The sequence below is a fragment of the Carlito syrichta genome, unplaced genomic scaffold, assembly GCF_000164805.1.
Source record: "Carlito syrichta isolate Samal-C Ts95f unplaced genomic scaffold, Tarsius_syrichta-2.0.1 Scaffold295487, whole genome shotgun sequence".
NCBI lineage: Eukaryota > Metazoa > Chordata > Mammalia > Primates > Tarsiidae > Carlito > Carlito syrichta.
Genome location: NW_007239583.1, coordinates 330,666 through 346,604, shown reverse-complemented (window position 1 = coordinate 346,604; position 15,939 = coordinate 330,666). Strand labels below are relative to the sequence as shown.

At 34.8% G+C, this 15,939-nt stretch overlaps 1 protein-coding gene across 1 annotated transcript in view; it reads right to left on the bottom strand.

Moving 5' to 3' along the window:
• Positions 1 to 15,939, bottom strand: part of MIPOL1 (mirror-image polydactyly 1) — a 131,587-nt gene that overhangs the window by 14,776 nt on the left and 100,872 nt on the right. Inside the window, exon 9 of the mRNA XM_021710627.1 lies at positions 13,750 to 13,857. Coding sequence (XP_021566302.1) covers positions 13,750 to 13,857 — 108 coding nt within the window. The remainder of the gene's footprint in view (positions 1 to 13,749; positions 13,858 to 15,939) is intronic.

Genomic DNA, 15,939 nt, shown 5'->3' with positions numbered 1-15,939 from the left:
CAATTTCCATAAGGGTGTCTCCTGCATTTTCTAAGATTCTTATAGTTTGAGGTTTTAGGTGGGATTGGCAGTTGAGGGAAACTGCTACGGGAGGGAGCAGCACACCTCATCAACAAGGGTACCTGCATAATCAATGTTTGTATACCTACCCCTGAATTGTAACCCACATCTTTATAATAAAAAAAAAAGAGGAAAAAACAAAAAAAACAAAAACAAAAATGAAAAAAACCATGGTCCTTCAATCAACTCATCCTTGACAAAGCCATTAAAAACAAACATTGAGGAAAGAAAATCATATTTAGCAACTGGTGCTAGGAAAACCGACTAGCCACATGCAGAAGAATGAAAGTGGATCCCTATGTGTCACCATATACAAAAATTAACTCAAATGGATTAAAGACTTATATGTAAAATGTCACACTATAAGAATCTTAGAAGAAAACTTAGGGAACACCCTTCTGGACATTGGAGTAGATAATGAATTCAAGGACAATTACTCAAAAGCAAATACAGCAAAAGCTAAGATTGACAGTTGGGACCTTATCAAACAGAAAAGCTTTTGAACAGCAAAAGAAACCAAGAGAGTAAAGAGACAACCCATGGTATGGGAAAAAATATTTGCAAGCTATGCATCTGACAAAAGTCTAATAACCAGGAACTACGAGAATCTAAAAGAATTGATGGGAAAAAAAACAACCCCATTAAAAGATGGTCAAAGACATGAACAGACACTTCTCAAAGAAAGACATTCAAGCAGCTAACAAACATATGAAAAAATGCTGGAAAATGTTTAGACATGATTTCTTAGCATCTTGCCTTTTCTATTCCCTTTGTTATCTCTTCTGGAACTCTGAATAGATTTATTTTAGATCTTTTCAGTCTGTATTTTGTGTCTTTTAACATCTGTTTTATACCTCTCATTTCTTTATCTTTCTGACTTCCATTTTCATGCTTGATTCAGATATTTCAACTAATACTTTCTAAAACTGTGTAATCTTCTGTTCAACCTATCTGTAAAATGTTTGTTATTTTACTTCTAATTTCTTTGAGTTCAATCTATAATTGAACAAGATTGAGTTGAAAATGATTGAGAATCCACTTAATCAACTTTATTCAGTCTACTTGTACTCATTTTTAGGTACCTCTTTTTCCTCAATGGCAGTGAACATTCTTATATCATATTCTGTGACTAATAATTAAAATGTCTGAACTATTTGTTGAACCGTATGATTCTGCTGCCTTATATTTTAGCTGACTTTCATTAGAAGTAGCCTTTTCTTGTATGTGTTTTCTGATTTATTTTTCTGTTGGTTCAGGATCTTTACATTTTGTCTATAGGAATTATTAGAGACCTAACGTAAAGACAACTTGCTTTGGTCTGTTGTGTGTGCGCCCCTCCACAGGAAGACCATTCAAATTGAATCCTCATCTTTTAGAAGCACACATGTAGCAAAAATTCAGACTACATGTGTGGTTCTAAACTTGTCTAAACTCAGCTGTGAATGGCAAGTTCTTAAAGCAGATTTTTCTCCCTTTGTAATCAAGAAAGTAAAGCTCCCTTGGTTATTATTTGTAAAAAATAAAAAATAAATAAGACACTGCTGGACACAGTAGCTCACACATATAAATCCAGCACTTTGGGAGGACAAGGTAGGATAACTGCTTGATCCCAGGAGTTGGAGACCAGGCTGGGCAACACAGTGTCTCCACAAAAAATTTAAAAAATTATCCAGATGTGGTGGTGTGTGCTTATAGTCTGAGCTACTCAGGGGCTGAGGCGGGAGGATTGCCTGAGCCCAGGAGGTTGAGACCAGTCTATCAACATAGTGAGACCCTGCCTTGACAAAAAAAAAATTTAAAAAGCCAGGTGTGGTGGCAAACACCTGTAGTCCTAACTACTTGGGAGGCTGAGGCAGGAGGATTGCCCGAGCCCAGGAGGTCAAGGTTGCAATGAGATATGATCATGCCACTGTACCCCAACCTGGGCAACAGAGTGAGACTCTGAGTCAGAGAAGAAGAAAAAGACATCAACCTCCTATTCACCTAAACACTAACGGTGTGGAGATCTAGGATACCAGTTTTAGAAGAGGATCTCTCATTATAACACTCTCTGGATGGAATAAATGGGCTTTTGGCTCTATCTCCTATCTGTCTTCTCCTTGTAGCCATTAAAATGGTGATGAAATTCACCAAGATTTGACAAATTTATTGAGGATAAAAGACAGCTGCTGACAATCACTTATTTCCCATGGATCACCCTTTTTTTCATTTCCTCTTTAATTGAGGCCTTTGCAGATTCCTTATTTTCTTGCTTTCTCAATAATGTGTTTTAAAAGATAAACAGATAAACTATCACCATCCCTTTTTTGTTTTTATCAACAGTGTCACACACGATATCTATATTTCCTTATACTTCTGAAAATGCAATAATTAGTGAAGTCTTTTGAGTGAAAAGTGTCACCTGTGTTGTAGAATGATAGCTGATGGCAGTGTGACAACTGTTTAGAGATAAGAAACTGAGGACAGAAAAATTAGTTAGGAAGGCACTATAGTCATCTAGATCATGAACCTGACAATAAAAATGGCAGAAATATAGGAAAGAAATAGCCAATGCATTCTTGACAAAAATGGATGTGGAACTGCTTTGCAGTGGGTAAGAAGAGGAAAGGACATAAAGGTGATGTCAACTGTCTTAGCCTACATGTATAGGATGATAGTAATACCATTAATTAATATATGTTAATAAACCAATTTGGCAGTAAATAATAGAAAACCATTAAGAATAATTTACAACATAGGGCTTTTTTCTCTCGCCACCCCCCCCAAAAGTAGGATTTAGGTGCTTAATGTTCTGTCAGTGGCTCACTGGCTGAAGGGTTCAATGTGTTAGATCCAGCTTCTCTTGGCTTTTTCCTCATGACTGTAAAATGGCTGCTGTAGTTTCAGACAGCAAGTGACTGTTTAAGGTAATAAGAAGGAAAGAAGGAAGTATGTTTACTTCGTCTGCTCTTATATCAAACTTGCTGAGGCTAAGGAGTCATTAAGACATCCAAGTGGAAGGGAGAGTCATTAGGACATAAATGATATGAGATGCCATGGGAACAGATGCAACTGAGAAGAGACAAGAATACAACAAAAATATACCAAATGCTGGTAAGAATATGGAGCAACAGGAACTCTTAGTCATCATTGGTGGGAATGCAAAATGGCACGCCACTTTGCAAGATGGTTTGGCAGTTTCTTATAAATCTAAACTTACTTTTTACATATGATCCAGCAATCACACTTTTTAGTACTTACTCAAAAAAGTTGAGAAACTTAGGTCCACAAAAAAATACTTGTACAATGATGTTTATAGCAGCTTTATTCATAATGGCTGAAACACAGAAGTAACCATGATGTCCTTCAGTACATGAGTAAATAAATGGGCTGTGTGTTACATGCAGACAGTAGAATATTATTCAAGGCTACAGTGGAATATTATTCAAGGCTAAAGAAAAAATGAACTACAAAGCCATTAAAAAATATGAAGGAATTTTAAATGCATATTACTAAGTAAAAAAAGTCAACATATACAGGCTACATATTCTGTGAGTCCAATTGCATGCCATTCTGGGAAAGGCAAAACTATGGGACAGAAAAATGACTGTGGTTGCCAGAGTTAGGGGTCAGTAGGGATGATAAAGCAGAACACAGAAGATCTTTTGGACAGTGAAACTTGTCTGTATGATACTATAATGACTACATGATATTACACATTTATCAAAAACCATTAAACGTATAAAACTAAGTGAACCCAAATCGTATACTATGGACTTGGGGTTATAATGGTGTGTCAGTGTAGGAGTCCTCACAATTATGTTAACAAACTCATCCTAGAAAAAATGCTACATATCTCATTGCTGAATATCACCATAGTCACCTTTGAAGTACTCCCCTTGGAAAGCCATGTACCAATACCAGAGTCTAGTACACCCATCAAAGCAATTTCAGAACTATTTTTCTGGGAATGGCCATCAGAGCTGTTATCATATTACCCTTGAAGTCCTGAATGTCATCAAAATGTCTTCCCTTCAATATTTTCTTCATTGTCAGGTAAAGAAAAAATTCATTGGGGACCAGATCAGTTGAATAGGGAGGGTGTTTCAATATAGCTATTTGTTGACTAGCCAAAAACTCTCTCACAGGCAGTGCTACGTGAGCTGGTGCATTGTTGGGATACAAGAGCTCCTTCAGGACCATTTTTATGCATACCTTTCTCATGCCAAGATTTTCCATAAAAATTTTCCTATTTCTCTATTAATGCTTCTTTGTCTACTATGCTTCTCACAGTCAGTCGACAATTCTGACACACAATTCTATGAATTTTTGCAATGTTTTTGTCAGTTCTGCTTGTTACTGGCTGTCCTGACCTCTCCTCATCAGTGATGCTTTCTTTCCCCTCAGAAAAATATTTAATCCATTTGTACACTGCCATTTTCTTCACGGCACTATCCTCACTTACTTGGACTAACATATCCCTGATTTTACTTCCACTCCTGCGAAGATTAACAAGAAACTTAATATTTGTTCATTGCTCTAATTTAAACATCACATTCTTGTGAGGGTTCACAAAAACATGTAACAAGAAGAATGGCAGCCACACATCAACATGAACACAGCTGTGAGACACTGATATACCAAAATTAATAAAACTTTACGGAGTTGTTTGTACAGTGCTGCCAATGTAAGCATATGGTGGCAAGTTCACAAACTTAATTGTCAGACATCATAAGTTCATTAGTTATAAAAAATGTACTGATTTGGCAACATCCTGTGTTTTCAACTGTTGGAATCAAATTGTCCCATTTGCAGAAATCATAATAATAAAGATGATATTTAAAAAAAGTGAAAGAAAAAAAAAGTACCACTCTGATGCAGGATAATGATAGTGGGAGAGGTTGTGAGCATATGTAGGGGGCAGTGGGTATATAAAAATTCTCTGTATTTTTCACTCAATTTTGTAGTAAACCTAAAACTGCTCTAAAAGGCAAAACCTATTTTTAAAAATAAGAATAAAAGATACCTAAATAGCCCTGGGAAACATTTACACTTTTTAAATAGGTAGAAAAAGAGGTACTAGCCATTAAGACTAAGGTAGAATAGTCAAAGAAGAGAAGATGAGGATATAGCAATAGAAAACTATAGGAAGCCAGGTGTAGTGGTGCATGCCTGTAATCCCAGCTACTCAGAAAGCTGGAGTGAGAAGACGTGCTTGACAGTTCAGGAGTTCAGGACCAGCCTGGGCAACAAAGCAAGATCCTGTCTCAAAAAAACAAACAAACAAAAACAAAAAGAAAACTATATGCAAATGTTTCAAGAAGGAGGGAATGAACAAGATTGAAATGAGCTATACTTAAGCCGATTAAGATGTTAAGATAATGAATAATAAGTATCATGGGTTTATTAACCATCAGAAGTCACTTATAGTGTAAGAAAGATTGGCTTTCAATGGAATGACACTGGACAACTACAACTGTAGGAGGTTAACAATATGTAAGAAGTAAGATAAATTAACAAAAAGAAAAAAAGGCATTGTATATAAAATTTCGTATTAAGTTGTCTATGTATTAATGGCTAATCTAAATTTATTTTTAAAACATTAAATGTCCAAAAAAATATGTTCTTCAATAAACCAATTTCTTAACATCAGTGGATAGAATTTATTTATTTAAAATGAGAAAATAAGCTTTTCTTAAAAGTAACTTTCAGGGTATATACTAGAACGAGTATATTTAAGTCTATTACCCTATCGATATGACTGTGTTTTACTTATTATTAGAGAAAACTGAAAACATAAATGTAAGAGAAACAGTGCTACATAGTAAGTTTAACTAGTATAATTGCATGCTACTCCTAAATGAATGCTCATAAAATGATCACCAAAAATTAGAATTTTCTGACTATTAGAATAAACAAAGACATTATTATTCACATGGCATTAGATTGTTAAAAAATATTTCCTTATATATCCATAATCATTACTTTGGAAAGTTCTTTGTAATATATATCCATTAACTTTGAATCTTTTCCCCCTAAACATATCACTAAAAATGTTTTCTTTAGGATTTTCAATGTAATTCATAAAATAAAGCATGAATTTTTAAATTTTTAACTTAGTGAAGTTTACATTTATAAATGATATTAATAACAGTACTTTTATTTATAATAAAATACTAGAAATATTATTGGCACACTGAAAGTTTCTAGATAAAGTAACCCTATTAAAAAAAAATTGTTCCAAATTGACCAGCTAAGCACAAGAGATACAGACAACCCCCACAAGACATCTAATGAGAAGACCAACCCCTAGAAACACACTAATTCACCTACACAAAGTAGGCATACAAAAAAATACTAAAGGTAGCAAGAGAGAAAGGTCAGACTACTTACCCGGGAAAACCAATCAGAATAGCAGCAGACCCATCAGCAGAAACACTGCAAGCAAGAAGGGACTGGAGCCCTATATTCAAAATCCTCAAAGTTAAGCAATTTAAACCAAGAATTTCCTATTCAGCCAAGCTCAGCTTCATCAGTGATGGAGAATTAAAATTCTTCCAAGACATCCAACCCCTAAGAGATTATGCAACTTCCAGACCAACTCTACAGGAGACACTTAAAAAGGTATTAAGCACAGAAAAAAAAAGAAAAAAAAGAAAAAGAAATGCTACACACTTCCCAAGAGAACAGCAGAGCTCAGAATCAACAGAGAATACAGCACAACAAGAAACTTGAAAACACACGAATTCACTAACCCCAAAGCCAAAAGAAAACAAGCAAACAAAGAAAACACTTTATAAGAACCTCATGACAGGAATAAGCCATCACATTTCAATAATCAGCCTGAATGTGAATGGACTAAATGCATCACTGAAAAGACACAGAATGGCGGACTGGATAAGAAATCATGACCCCATTATTTGCTGCATCCAGGAGACTCATCTCACTAAAAAGGAAGGACACAGACTCAAAGTTAAAGGATGGAAAACAAGTTTCCAGGCAAATGGATCACAAAAGAAGGCAAGAGTTGCAATATTAATATCAGACAAAGCAATCTTTAAGCTATCAAAAATTTTAAAAGATGCAAAGGGACACTACATAATGATAAAAGGTTCAATCCATCAACAAGAAATATTCATCCTAAACATATGTGCACCCAACACTAGCATTTATAAAGCAACTACTAAATAAGCTAAAAAAAGATACTGACTCTAACACTATTATAGCAGGGGACTTAAATACCCCACTGACAGCCCTAGATCAATCATCGAGGCAAAAAAATTAACAAGGAGATCCAGAACCTAAACTTGACACTTGACCAAATGGACTTAGTAGATAGCTACAGATTATTGTACCCAACAACCACAGAATATAGATTCTACTCATCACCACATGGAACATACTCCAAGATTGATCACATCCTTGGCCATAAATCAAGTATAAACAAGTTCCATAAGATAGAAATTTTGCCAGGCACATTCTCAGACCACAGTGGAATAAAAATAAATATCAAAACCAACAAAATTTGCTCAAAGCCCACAAAGAAATGAACACTAAACAGCATGATGCTGAACAATGAACAGGTCAACACTGAAATCAAAGAAGAAACTGAAAAATTCTTGTAAAAAAATGAAAATGAAGAAACATCTTACCAAAACCTCTGGGACGCCATGAAATCAGTTCTCAGAGGGGAATTTATATCTCTAGGAGCACACATCAAGAAAATAGAAAGATCACAAGTCGAGAGCCTAACAAATCACCTAAGGGAGCTGGAAAGAGAAGACCACCAAAACTCCAACTTTAACAGAAGAATCCAAATCACAAAAATAAGAGCCCAAATATGGGACATGGAAGACAAAAATATTATAGAAAACATCAAAAAAAAAAAAAAAAAAGCTGGTTCTTTGAAAGATTTAATAAGATTGATGGGCCTCTAGCCAGAATGACCAAGAAAAAGAGAGAAAAAGTTCAAATAAACACAATCAGAAATACAAAAGATCAAATCACAACTGACCCGGAAGAAATACAAAAGATTATCAGAGATTACTATGTACACCTATATGGAAATAAACTTGAGGACCTAGATGAAATGGAGGACTTTCTGACATCATACAACCTCCCCAGGTAAAAACAAGAAGACATTGAGAATCTAAATAGACTAATAACAACCCAGGAAATTGACTCTGTCATACGAAAACTACCTACCAAAAAAAGCCCTGAACCGGACGGCTTTCCAGCAGAAATCTACAAAACGTACAAGGAGGAGCTGATACCAATCTTACTGAAAGTATTCCAGGCAATTGAGAAAGATGGAATTCTCCCCAAGGCATTTTATGAAGCTAAAATCACACTGATACCCAAACCAGGTAGAGATCCAACAAAAAAAGAGAACTACAGGCCAATATCCCTTATGAACATAAATGCAAAAATCCTCAACAAGATTCTAGCAAATCGGACCAAAAACACGTCTCAAAAATCATCCATCATGACCAAGTAGGCTTCATCCCCAGGATGCAGAGGTGGTTCAACATTTGCAAGACCATAAATGTCATTAAACACATCAACAGATGTAAAAACACGAACCACATGATTATCTCAGATGCAGAAAAAGCTTTTGTAGCATCCCTTCTTGATAAAAACCCTCAAACACCTAGGTATAGAAGGACCATAGCTCAAAATAGTAAGTGCCATCTATGACAAACCCACAGCTAACATATTGCTAAAAATGGACAGAGACTAGAAACATTTCCCCTAAAAATGGGAACAAGACAAGGTTGCCATCACCCCTCTTGTTCAACATTGTGCTGGAAGTCCTAGCTAGGGCTTCAGGGGTATCAAAATAGGAAGAGGAAGTCAAGTTATCCTTCTTTGCTGATGATATGATCCTATACCATGAAAATCCAATAAAATCTGTCAAAAACCTGCGTGCACTGATAAAGGACTTTGGCAAAGTCTTGGGTACAAAATAAATGTGCAAAAGTCAGTTGCATTCTTATATACAAACAACAAGCAGGCAGAGATCCAAATTAAAAGCACAATCCCATTCACAGTAGCCACCAAAAAAAATGAAATACCTTGGCATCTTCCTAACCAGAGAAGGGAAAGATCTTTACAATGAGAATTACAAAACACTGCTCAAAGAAATTCAAGAAGACAAACAAATGGAAAAATATTCCATGCTCATGAATAGGAAGAATCAACATTGTTAAGATGCCCATCCTACCAAAGGCAATCTACAGATTCAACGCAGTACCCATTAAGATACCAACATCATTCTTCTCAGACCTGGAAATGGTAATACAGAAATTCATATGGAAACATAAATGACCACGTATAGCCAAAACAATCCTTAGAAAAAGAAACAAAGAAGGAGGTATGAAACTTCCAGACTTCAAACTTTACTATAAGGCTACAGTAATCAAAACAGCCTGGTATTGGTTCAAGAACAGGCATATAGGCCAATGGAACAGGATAGAGATTCCAGAAGCAAAGCCTCAATTTCTCAACCAACTCATCTTTGACAAAGCCTCCAACAGAACCGCTGGGGAGAGGAGAACCTATTCAGTAAATGGTGCTAGGAAAACTAACTGGCTGACCACATGCAGAAGATTAAAACAGGACCCCTACCTATCACCAGACACAGAAATTAACTCTAAATGGATCAAAGACCTATATGTAAAACCTCAAACTATAAGAATCTTAGAAAGCACAGGAGACAACCTTATGGAAATTGAAACTGGGAACCAATTCGTATTCAGAACCCTAAAGGCCAATACCTTAAGAATAAAACAGACAAGTGGGACCTCATCAAATTAACGAGCTTCTGCAAAGCAAAAGAAACCATTAAGAGAGCAGGAAGACAGCCCACAGAATGGGAAATAATATTTTCCAACTGTATATCTGACAAAGGCCTGAGACCTAGGATCTACAAGGAACTCAAATGTGCCAAAAGGAAAAAAACAAACAGCCCCTTTAAAAAGTGGACAAAAGACATGAATAGACATGTCTCAAAAGAAGAAATACAGGCAGCCAAAAGACACATGATAAAAGTGCTCAGCCTCACTCATCACCAGAGAAATGCAAATCAAAATCACATTGAGATACCACCTAACCCCTGTGAGAATGGCCATCATTAATAAAACAAACAACAACAGATGCTGGTGAGGATGTGGAGAAAAAGGAACGCTTTTACACTGCTAGTAGGAATGCAGACTAGTACAACCTCTTTGGAAGACAGTGTGGCGATTTCTGAAAGAACTAGAGATTGACCTTCCATATGACTGAGCAATTCCCCTAATGGGAATATACCTGGAGGAACTCAAATGTTTCTACAAAAAAGATGCCTCCACACGTACGTTTGTTGCAGCTCTATTCACAATAGCAAAAACATGAAACCAACCCTGTTCCTATTGAAGCTGAACTGGATAAAAAAAAAAATGTGGTACATATACACAATGGAATATTATGTAGCCAAAAGAAGGACAAACATATAGACTTTGCCGCAACTTGGATGGATCTGGAGTCGATCATACTCAGTGATTTATCACAGAAACAAAGAACTGAGTTCCATATGTTCTCACTTATAAGGTGACCTTGAACAATTATAATGCTATAAGAAAGCGATTGGCAGTAGTGGAAAACTGTCAGGGAAGCAGGAGTGGGACTGGCAGTTGAGGGAGAAACTGCTAGGGGAGGGAGGAGCACACTTCATCAACAAGGATACCTGCATGATCGGTGTTTATATACCTAACTCTTAATTGTACCCCACATCTTTATAATAAATAAATTAAAAAAAAATTGTTCCTAAAACTCATTTAGATACTAATTAAATATAAAATCAGTTAACACAAAACAATACTTATAAATGAGTTGTAAAAGGTAAGCATGATGCTCAGAAAGGAGACAAAGTGTTTACTCACCAAGTAACGTGGTGATAAACTAATTTATTCATAACTTTTATAGCAACTTAAAGATATGAAATGCACCAAATAAAACCAAATTAAGAGTAATTTCTGAAAAATGATTCAGAATAATGTATTACTAGGAATCTAGTCTTCATAATAAATTTAGGATTTCTCATGAACAAATATGACAAAATAACTAAAAAAAATTCAAAGTAATTGTTACATAAGACACATTTTTAAAAGAGTTTAAACCGGGCCGGTGGCTCAGCCTGTAATCCGGTGCTTTGGGAGGCTGAGGTGGGTGGATTGCCTGAGCCCGCAGGTTCGAGACCCGCCTGGGCAACTTGGAGAGACCTCATCTACACAATAAATAAAAAAAAAAAATTAGCCCGGTGTGGAAGCGCGCGCCTGTAGTTCTAGCTACTTGGAAGGCTGAGGCAGAAGTATCGCTGGAGCCCAGCAGGTCGAGGCTACGGTGGCCGGGAGCGGCCACTGCACTCCAGTCTCAGCGACGGAGTGAGACTCCAACTCAAAAAAATAAATAAATAAATAAAAGAGTTTAAATGTACAGAAAGGCTTAAAGATTGCATTGATTAGAGAGTTTTTAAAAAAATAGTTCTTCCTCCCATCCTCACTCTCCCAAGAATTTAAGCTTAGTTAATGGATGAATTTATAAAGGATTAAAAGACAAGAGAAAAATCTGAGACTTTTGCAGAAACAAAAAGCAATTGGATAAGATTTTAATATAGTATATTTATCAGCATTAAAAATGTAGTTATCTTTATATATTTTGAAAAAATTAGATGATCTACAGCAGAGATCCCTAACCCCTGGGGCCACAGACTGGCACTGGTCCATGGCTTGTTAGGAGCTGTGCTGCACAGCAGAAGGTGAGTGGTGGGTTGAGTGAGTGAAACTTCATCTGTATTTACAACCTCTCTCCATCAACTGCATTACTGTCTAAGCTCCGCCTTCTGTTAGATCAGTGGGGGCATCAGATTCTCATAGGAGCACGAACTCTACCGTGAACTGTGTATGCAAGGGATCTAGATTGTATACTCCTTATGAGAATCTAATGCCTCATAATCTGAGATGGAGCAAAGGTGGTGATGCTATCTACATATTTCATTATATATTACAATTTAATAATAACAGAAATTAAATAATACATATACAGCGCTTGAATCATCCCTTCCCTCCATCTGTGGAAAAACTGCCTTCAACGAAACTGGTCTCTCTGATGCCAAAAAAGGTTGGGGACTGTTGTTATACAGTTTATAGAGATTTCTACTTTATGGAAGTTTGGTTTTTGGTCTGAACTTGCAGGTCCCTTTATTTCCTTCTAATTTTAATAATTCCTTAGAAATGTTCATGTTTCTTTCCATATATAGCAGCTGCCATTTAATTAAATTTAACAGAAACACACAACCAGAAATGCCACAATAAAGATTTTGTTATTACTATATATTTAACAAACTGGAATTTTTACTTCAGGTTCCACTTTAAATGGCGATAGCTATATCACATCAAACACAAGAAATCTGTTCTCTAACACTGATGATAAATTAGCACACACTAGGGAAGCTGCCTTTCAAACAATGTTGTTTTTTTATCTTGCAAGTCTATATTTTAAAAATTATTATAATTTTCCTAAAATACTAAACTCCTTGGGGGTAATTTAAAATAATCACAGCAATTCATAATTTTTTCCCTATTCATTTATTGTTCTTGCTTATCTATAAATTTAATAGAAAATAAGAGACAGTGCATTAAATAACACTAACAAAATTATTATAAGCCTACCACTAAGAATTTCAAAATGAAGCCAAATACATTTTGTGGAAAAATCTGACTTCTACCAAACCTTATACTTCTTGGACAGATTAAAAATATTTTCCATATTAAAAATGTCACCATTTCCTCAGTTTTGGTAGATGATCCTGGCTTTAGTGAGTTACACTGCTAATGCCAAGATAGTCCTGTGATCTGCAGCAAAAACCAAATTTAAGACAACAAAATACAATACAGTCCTCTTTGTAGCTAATCTTTTCTTACTGTACAATAAAAACAATGATGAATCTTTTCTGTTTCTGACAAATTTTTTAAAAATCTGTTAATGAGAATGTAAGTACCCTGAGGGTAGTGACCACTCCTGTATCGCAGGCACTATAGTATGGAACTGGGACAAAGACAAAGAGTAGAATGGAAAGTCACATGCACCTGAAGAAAAAAATATAATTAGTAGAATCAAAATAATGTCCTTTTTCATAGTTACTGAATACATATAACAATAAGACAGAATTGTGCTTCAAGTTCTAGTTAAATTTTATTATCTTTCCCTTTTGTTACAATATTCTAAGTATTTTTTCAATTCCCAAATATATTCACATATTCTTCGGAGTGTCAGTTCTGTGTGTGACTAATACACAAGTCATTTTGAAATTATTATAATAAATATTGATGCAAAGCAAAGGCACATGATTTAATTGTTTTCCTTTTAGTGTGGTCACTTTTAATTAACTACAAAAGGTAATAACATAAAAACAGAAACAGCATGAGCATCTACGAAAAGTTTTTAATATACCACCACTCAAAATTCAGAAAATATGTTGTTTTCATGTACACATACATGAAACAAAATAAAACCATAACAGAAGGGTGCTGTATCTGTGTTTAAAGAAGGGGTTGTTGGCAAACACCACAGCTCAGTTCTGCTGAAATGTACACAACTGATATATGCAGCACAGAAAGCTGGCACCAAGGGCTTACAACCTTAATTTGCCTGCAAGAAGGAACGGAGATTTACCTTCAGAGCACGTTCTTGATTGTTTTCAGCAGTCAGATGTCTCATGTTGTTTGCTGAAGTCTGGTTCTGCTCTTTCAGATGATGAAGCTCCTGCTCTAGCCGTTTGCACTGCCACAGGGGAAGAATCCCATTAAGTAAAGGAGTTATAGCATTTTTTTCACCAAGCCAATGAATTAATGTAAATAATATGGCATTTAAAAAAATACATTCAAAGATATTTCAGAGTTTTAGAAATATCTAAAAGAACAATTTTATAGGGGAAAAAACAGCAGAAGAGTTGCATGAGACTTGGAGAAACATAAAGAATTGAGTGCTTTTTAATTTCTTCTTTTTTGACTAAATCCTACTTATGATTAAAACAAGTGATAACAAGTCTATGGGATTTCCATTTTCACTTGGAATAGAAGTAAAGAACATAAGAGAATATAAGAGAAATTATATGTAAAAACATTAACGGGATAATAGAAATATCTATGTCCAAAAGATTATTTAAATATCTTGCCTCTCAGTATGAATATATATAATATTTTACATAATAATTGCACAGGCTATAAAATGATATGCTGCAAATAAGGATAATGTGGAAATATAGGGGGACAGGTTAAAGGAATACATTACTAAACCTATCTTTCAGTAAAAAGTTAAATCACTCCTTAAATTACTCATTTTAAATTAGGATACTTAAGTAAAAACCAGTATGTATACATATTGATTTAGGAACTGGAAAGAGTTCTTTCTAGATTATTTATGGCTAGTTGTCATAATGATTCAAAAATTATTAGTTATTATGACATAATTAGGTTGTAGCTGTAATCCAAATTGGCATTTCCTACTACTCTAAGGTTGATTTCTTCTGCCTCTGACCTCTTTAATACTAAGCAGTTTGCATTGATATTCCCCAACTCTGAGTAATACACTTACCAAATTATTGATATTAGCTTAGATTGCATAATAATGTTTATATACAAATATAAAATTGAATATGCTTACTTCACGCATACTAATACAATTATAATACTAAAACACATTTCTAAATTAAAAAATAACAGAACCAAGACATTTCAAATTAATATTAATGTTATTTAGCAGATAGCTTTGTTGAAGCTAGTGCTGACTGATTCAGTGGCAGATCCTTTTAAATTGCATTTCCATTCCACCATGTGGTGTGTGACAAATTTATTCACCTATCACATTTTAAAAATTATATAAAACTTTTGTGACATGAATCATTTGGTCTTAATTTTGGAGAAGACATATGATCCACATATTAAACTTTGTCTCTGTCCTTTTTAGCCTGTAACAATTTAAATATTTGGTCACAATTCAACCAAAACACAATGTGCTCAGTGAAGATACAAATCATGAGCCAAGAAAATTAATAACACGTAGTGGTGTCACAACATAGTAAAGAAATTCTCTACTAGTATAATCTTTTACATTTTTATTAACTTTAATATAAAACTATTATGATAACTATTAAAAGGTAATAACTAAATATGACCTATGAGAGTTCACATGTAGGGTAGAGCATTTAGGCTAAGGGAGAAAAAGAATGTTTCAACAAAGGGATGACATCTGAATTGGGCTTGTTTGGAGTACATGATTTTGTAAGCTGCAAATGGAGAAAGAAGAACAAATGAGAAAACCTACAAAAGAAGAAACATCAGGGATATATGTGGAGAAAGGAGGGAGCATGGACAAAAGTTGTCTGACCACTTAATCATTTCATTCCAAGTACATTAGAAATGACCCATGAATAGAGATTTTCCTATCTACATGATGCAAACAAAAAAACATTATTCATTCATTCTTCTCAAGAAATAAATGCTAAATTTATTTTCACTTCTTTATGAGCTTTAAATTTAACACTGATCTGGGACAAGCTGAGCCAAACAGTAGCTTTGAAGTCAGTAAAAAATATATATGAATGTTCTTGCCAGATATACACATTTGCGATTTATATTTAGCTATATTTAAAGTTTATTTAGATCTATTTTATCCTACATTATTTCTTCATTTGAGGCTAACCTTGGAAATCCTTACATAGTCTTCCCCACAATTGCATATTTATATATAATTTCTTCTGGTTTATTTTTTCTTTGATTAAACTCTTTAATTTTGAAACTTATTTTGAAGTAAAGGGATTCAACTGTACATGTACAGAAGAGACAGGAAATAATAGAAACTACT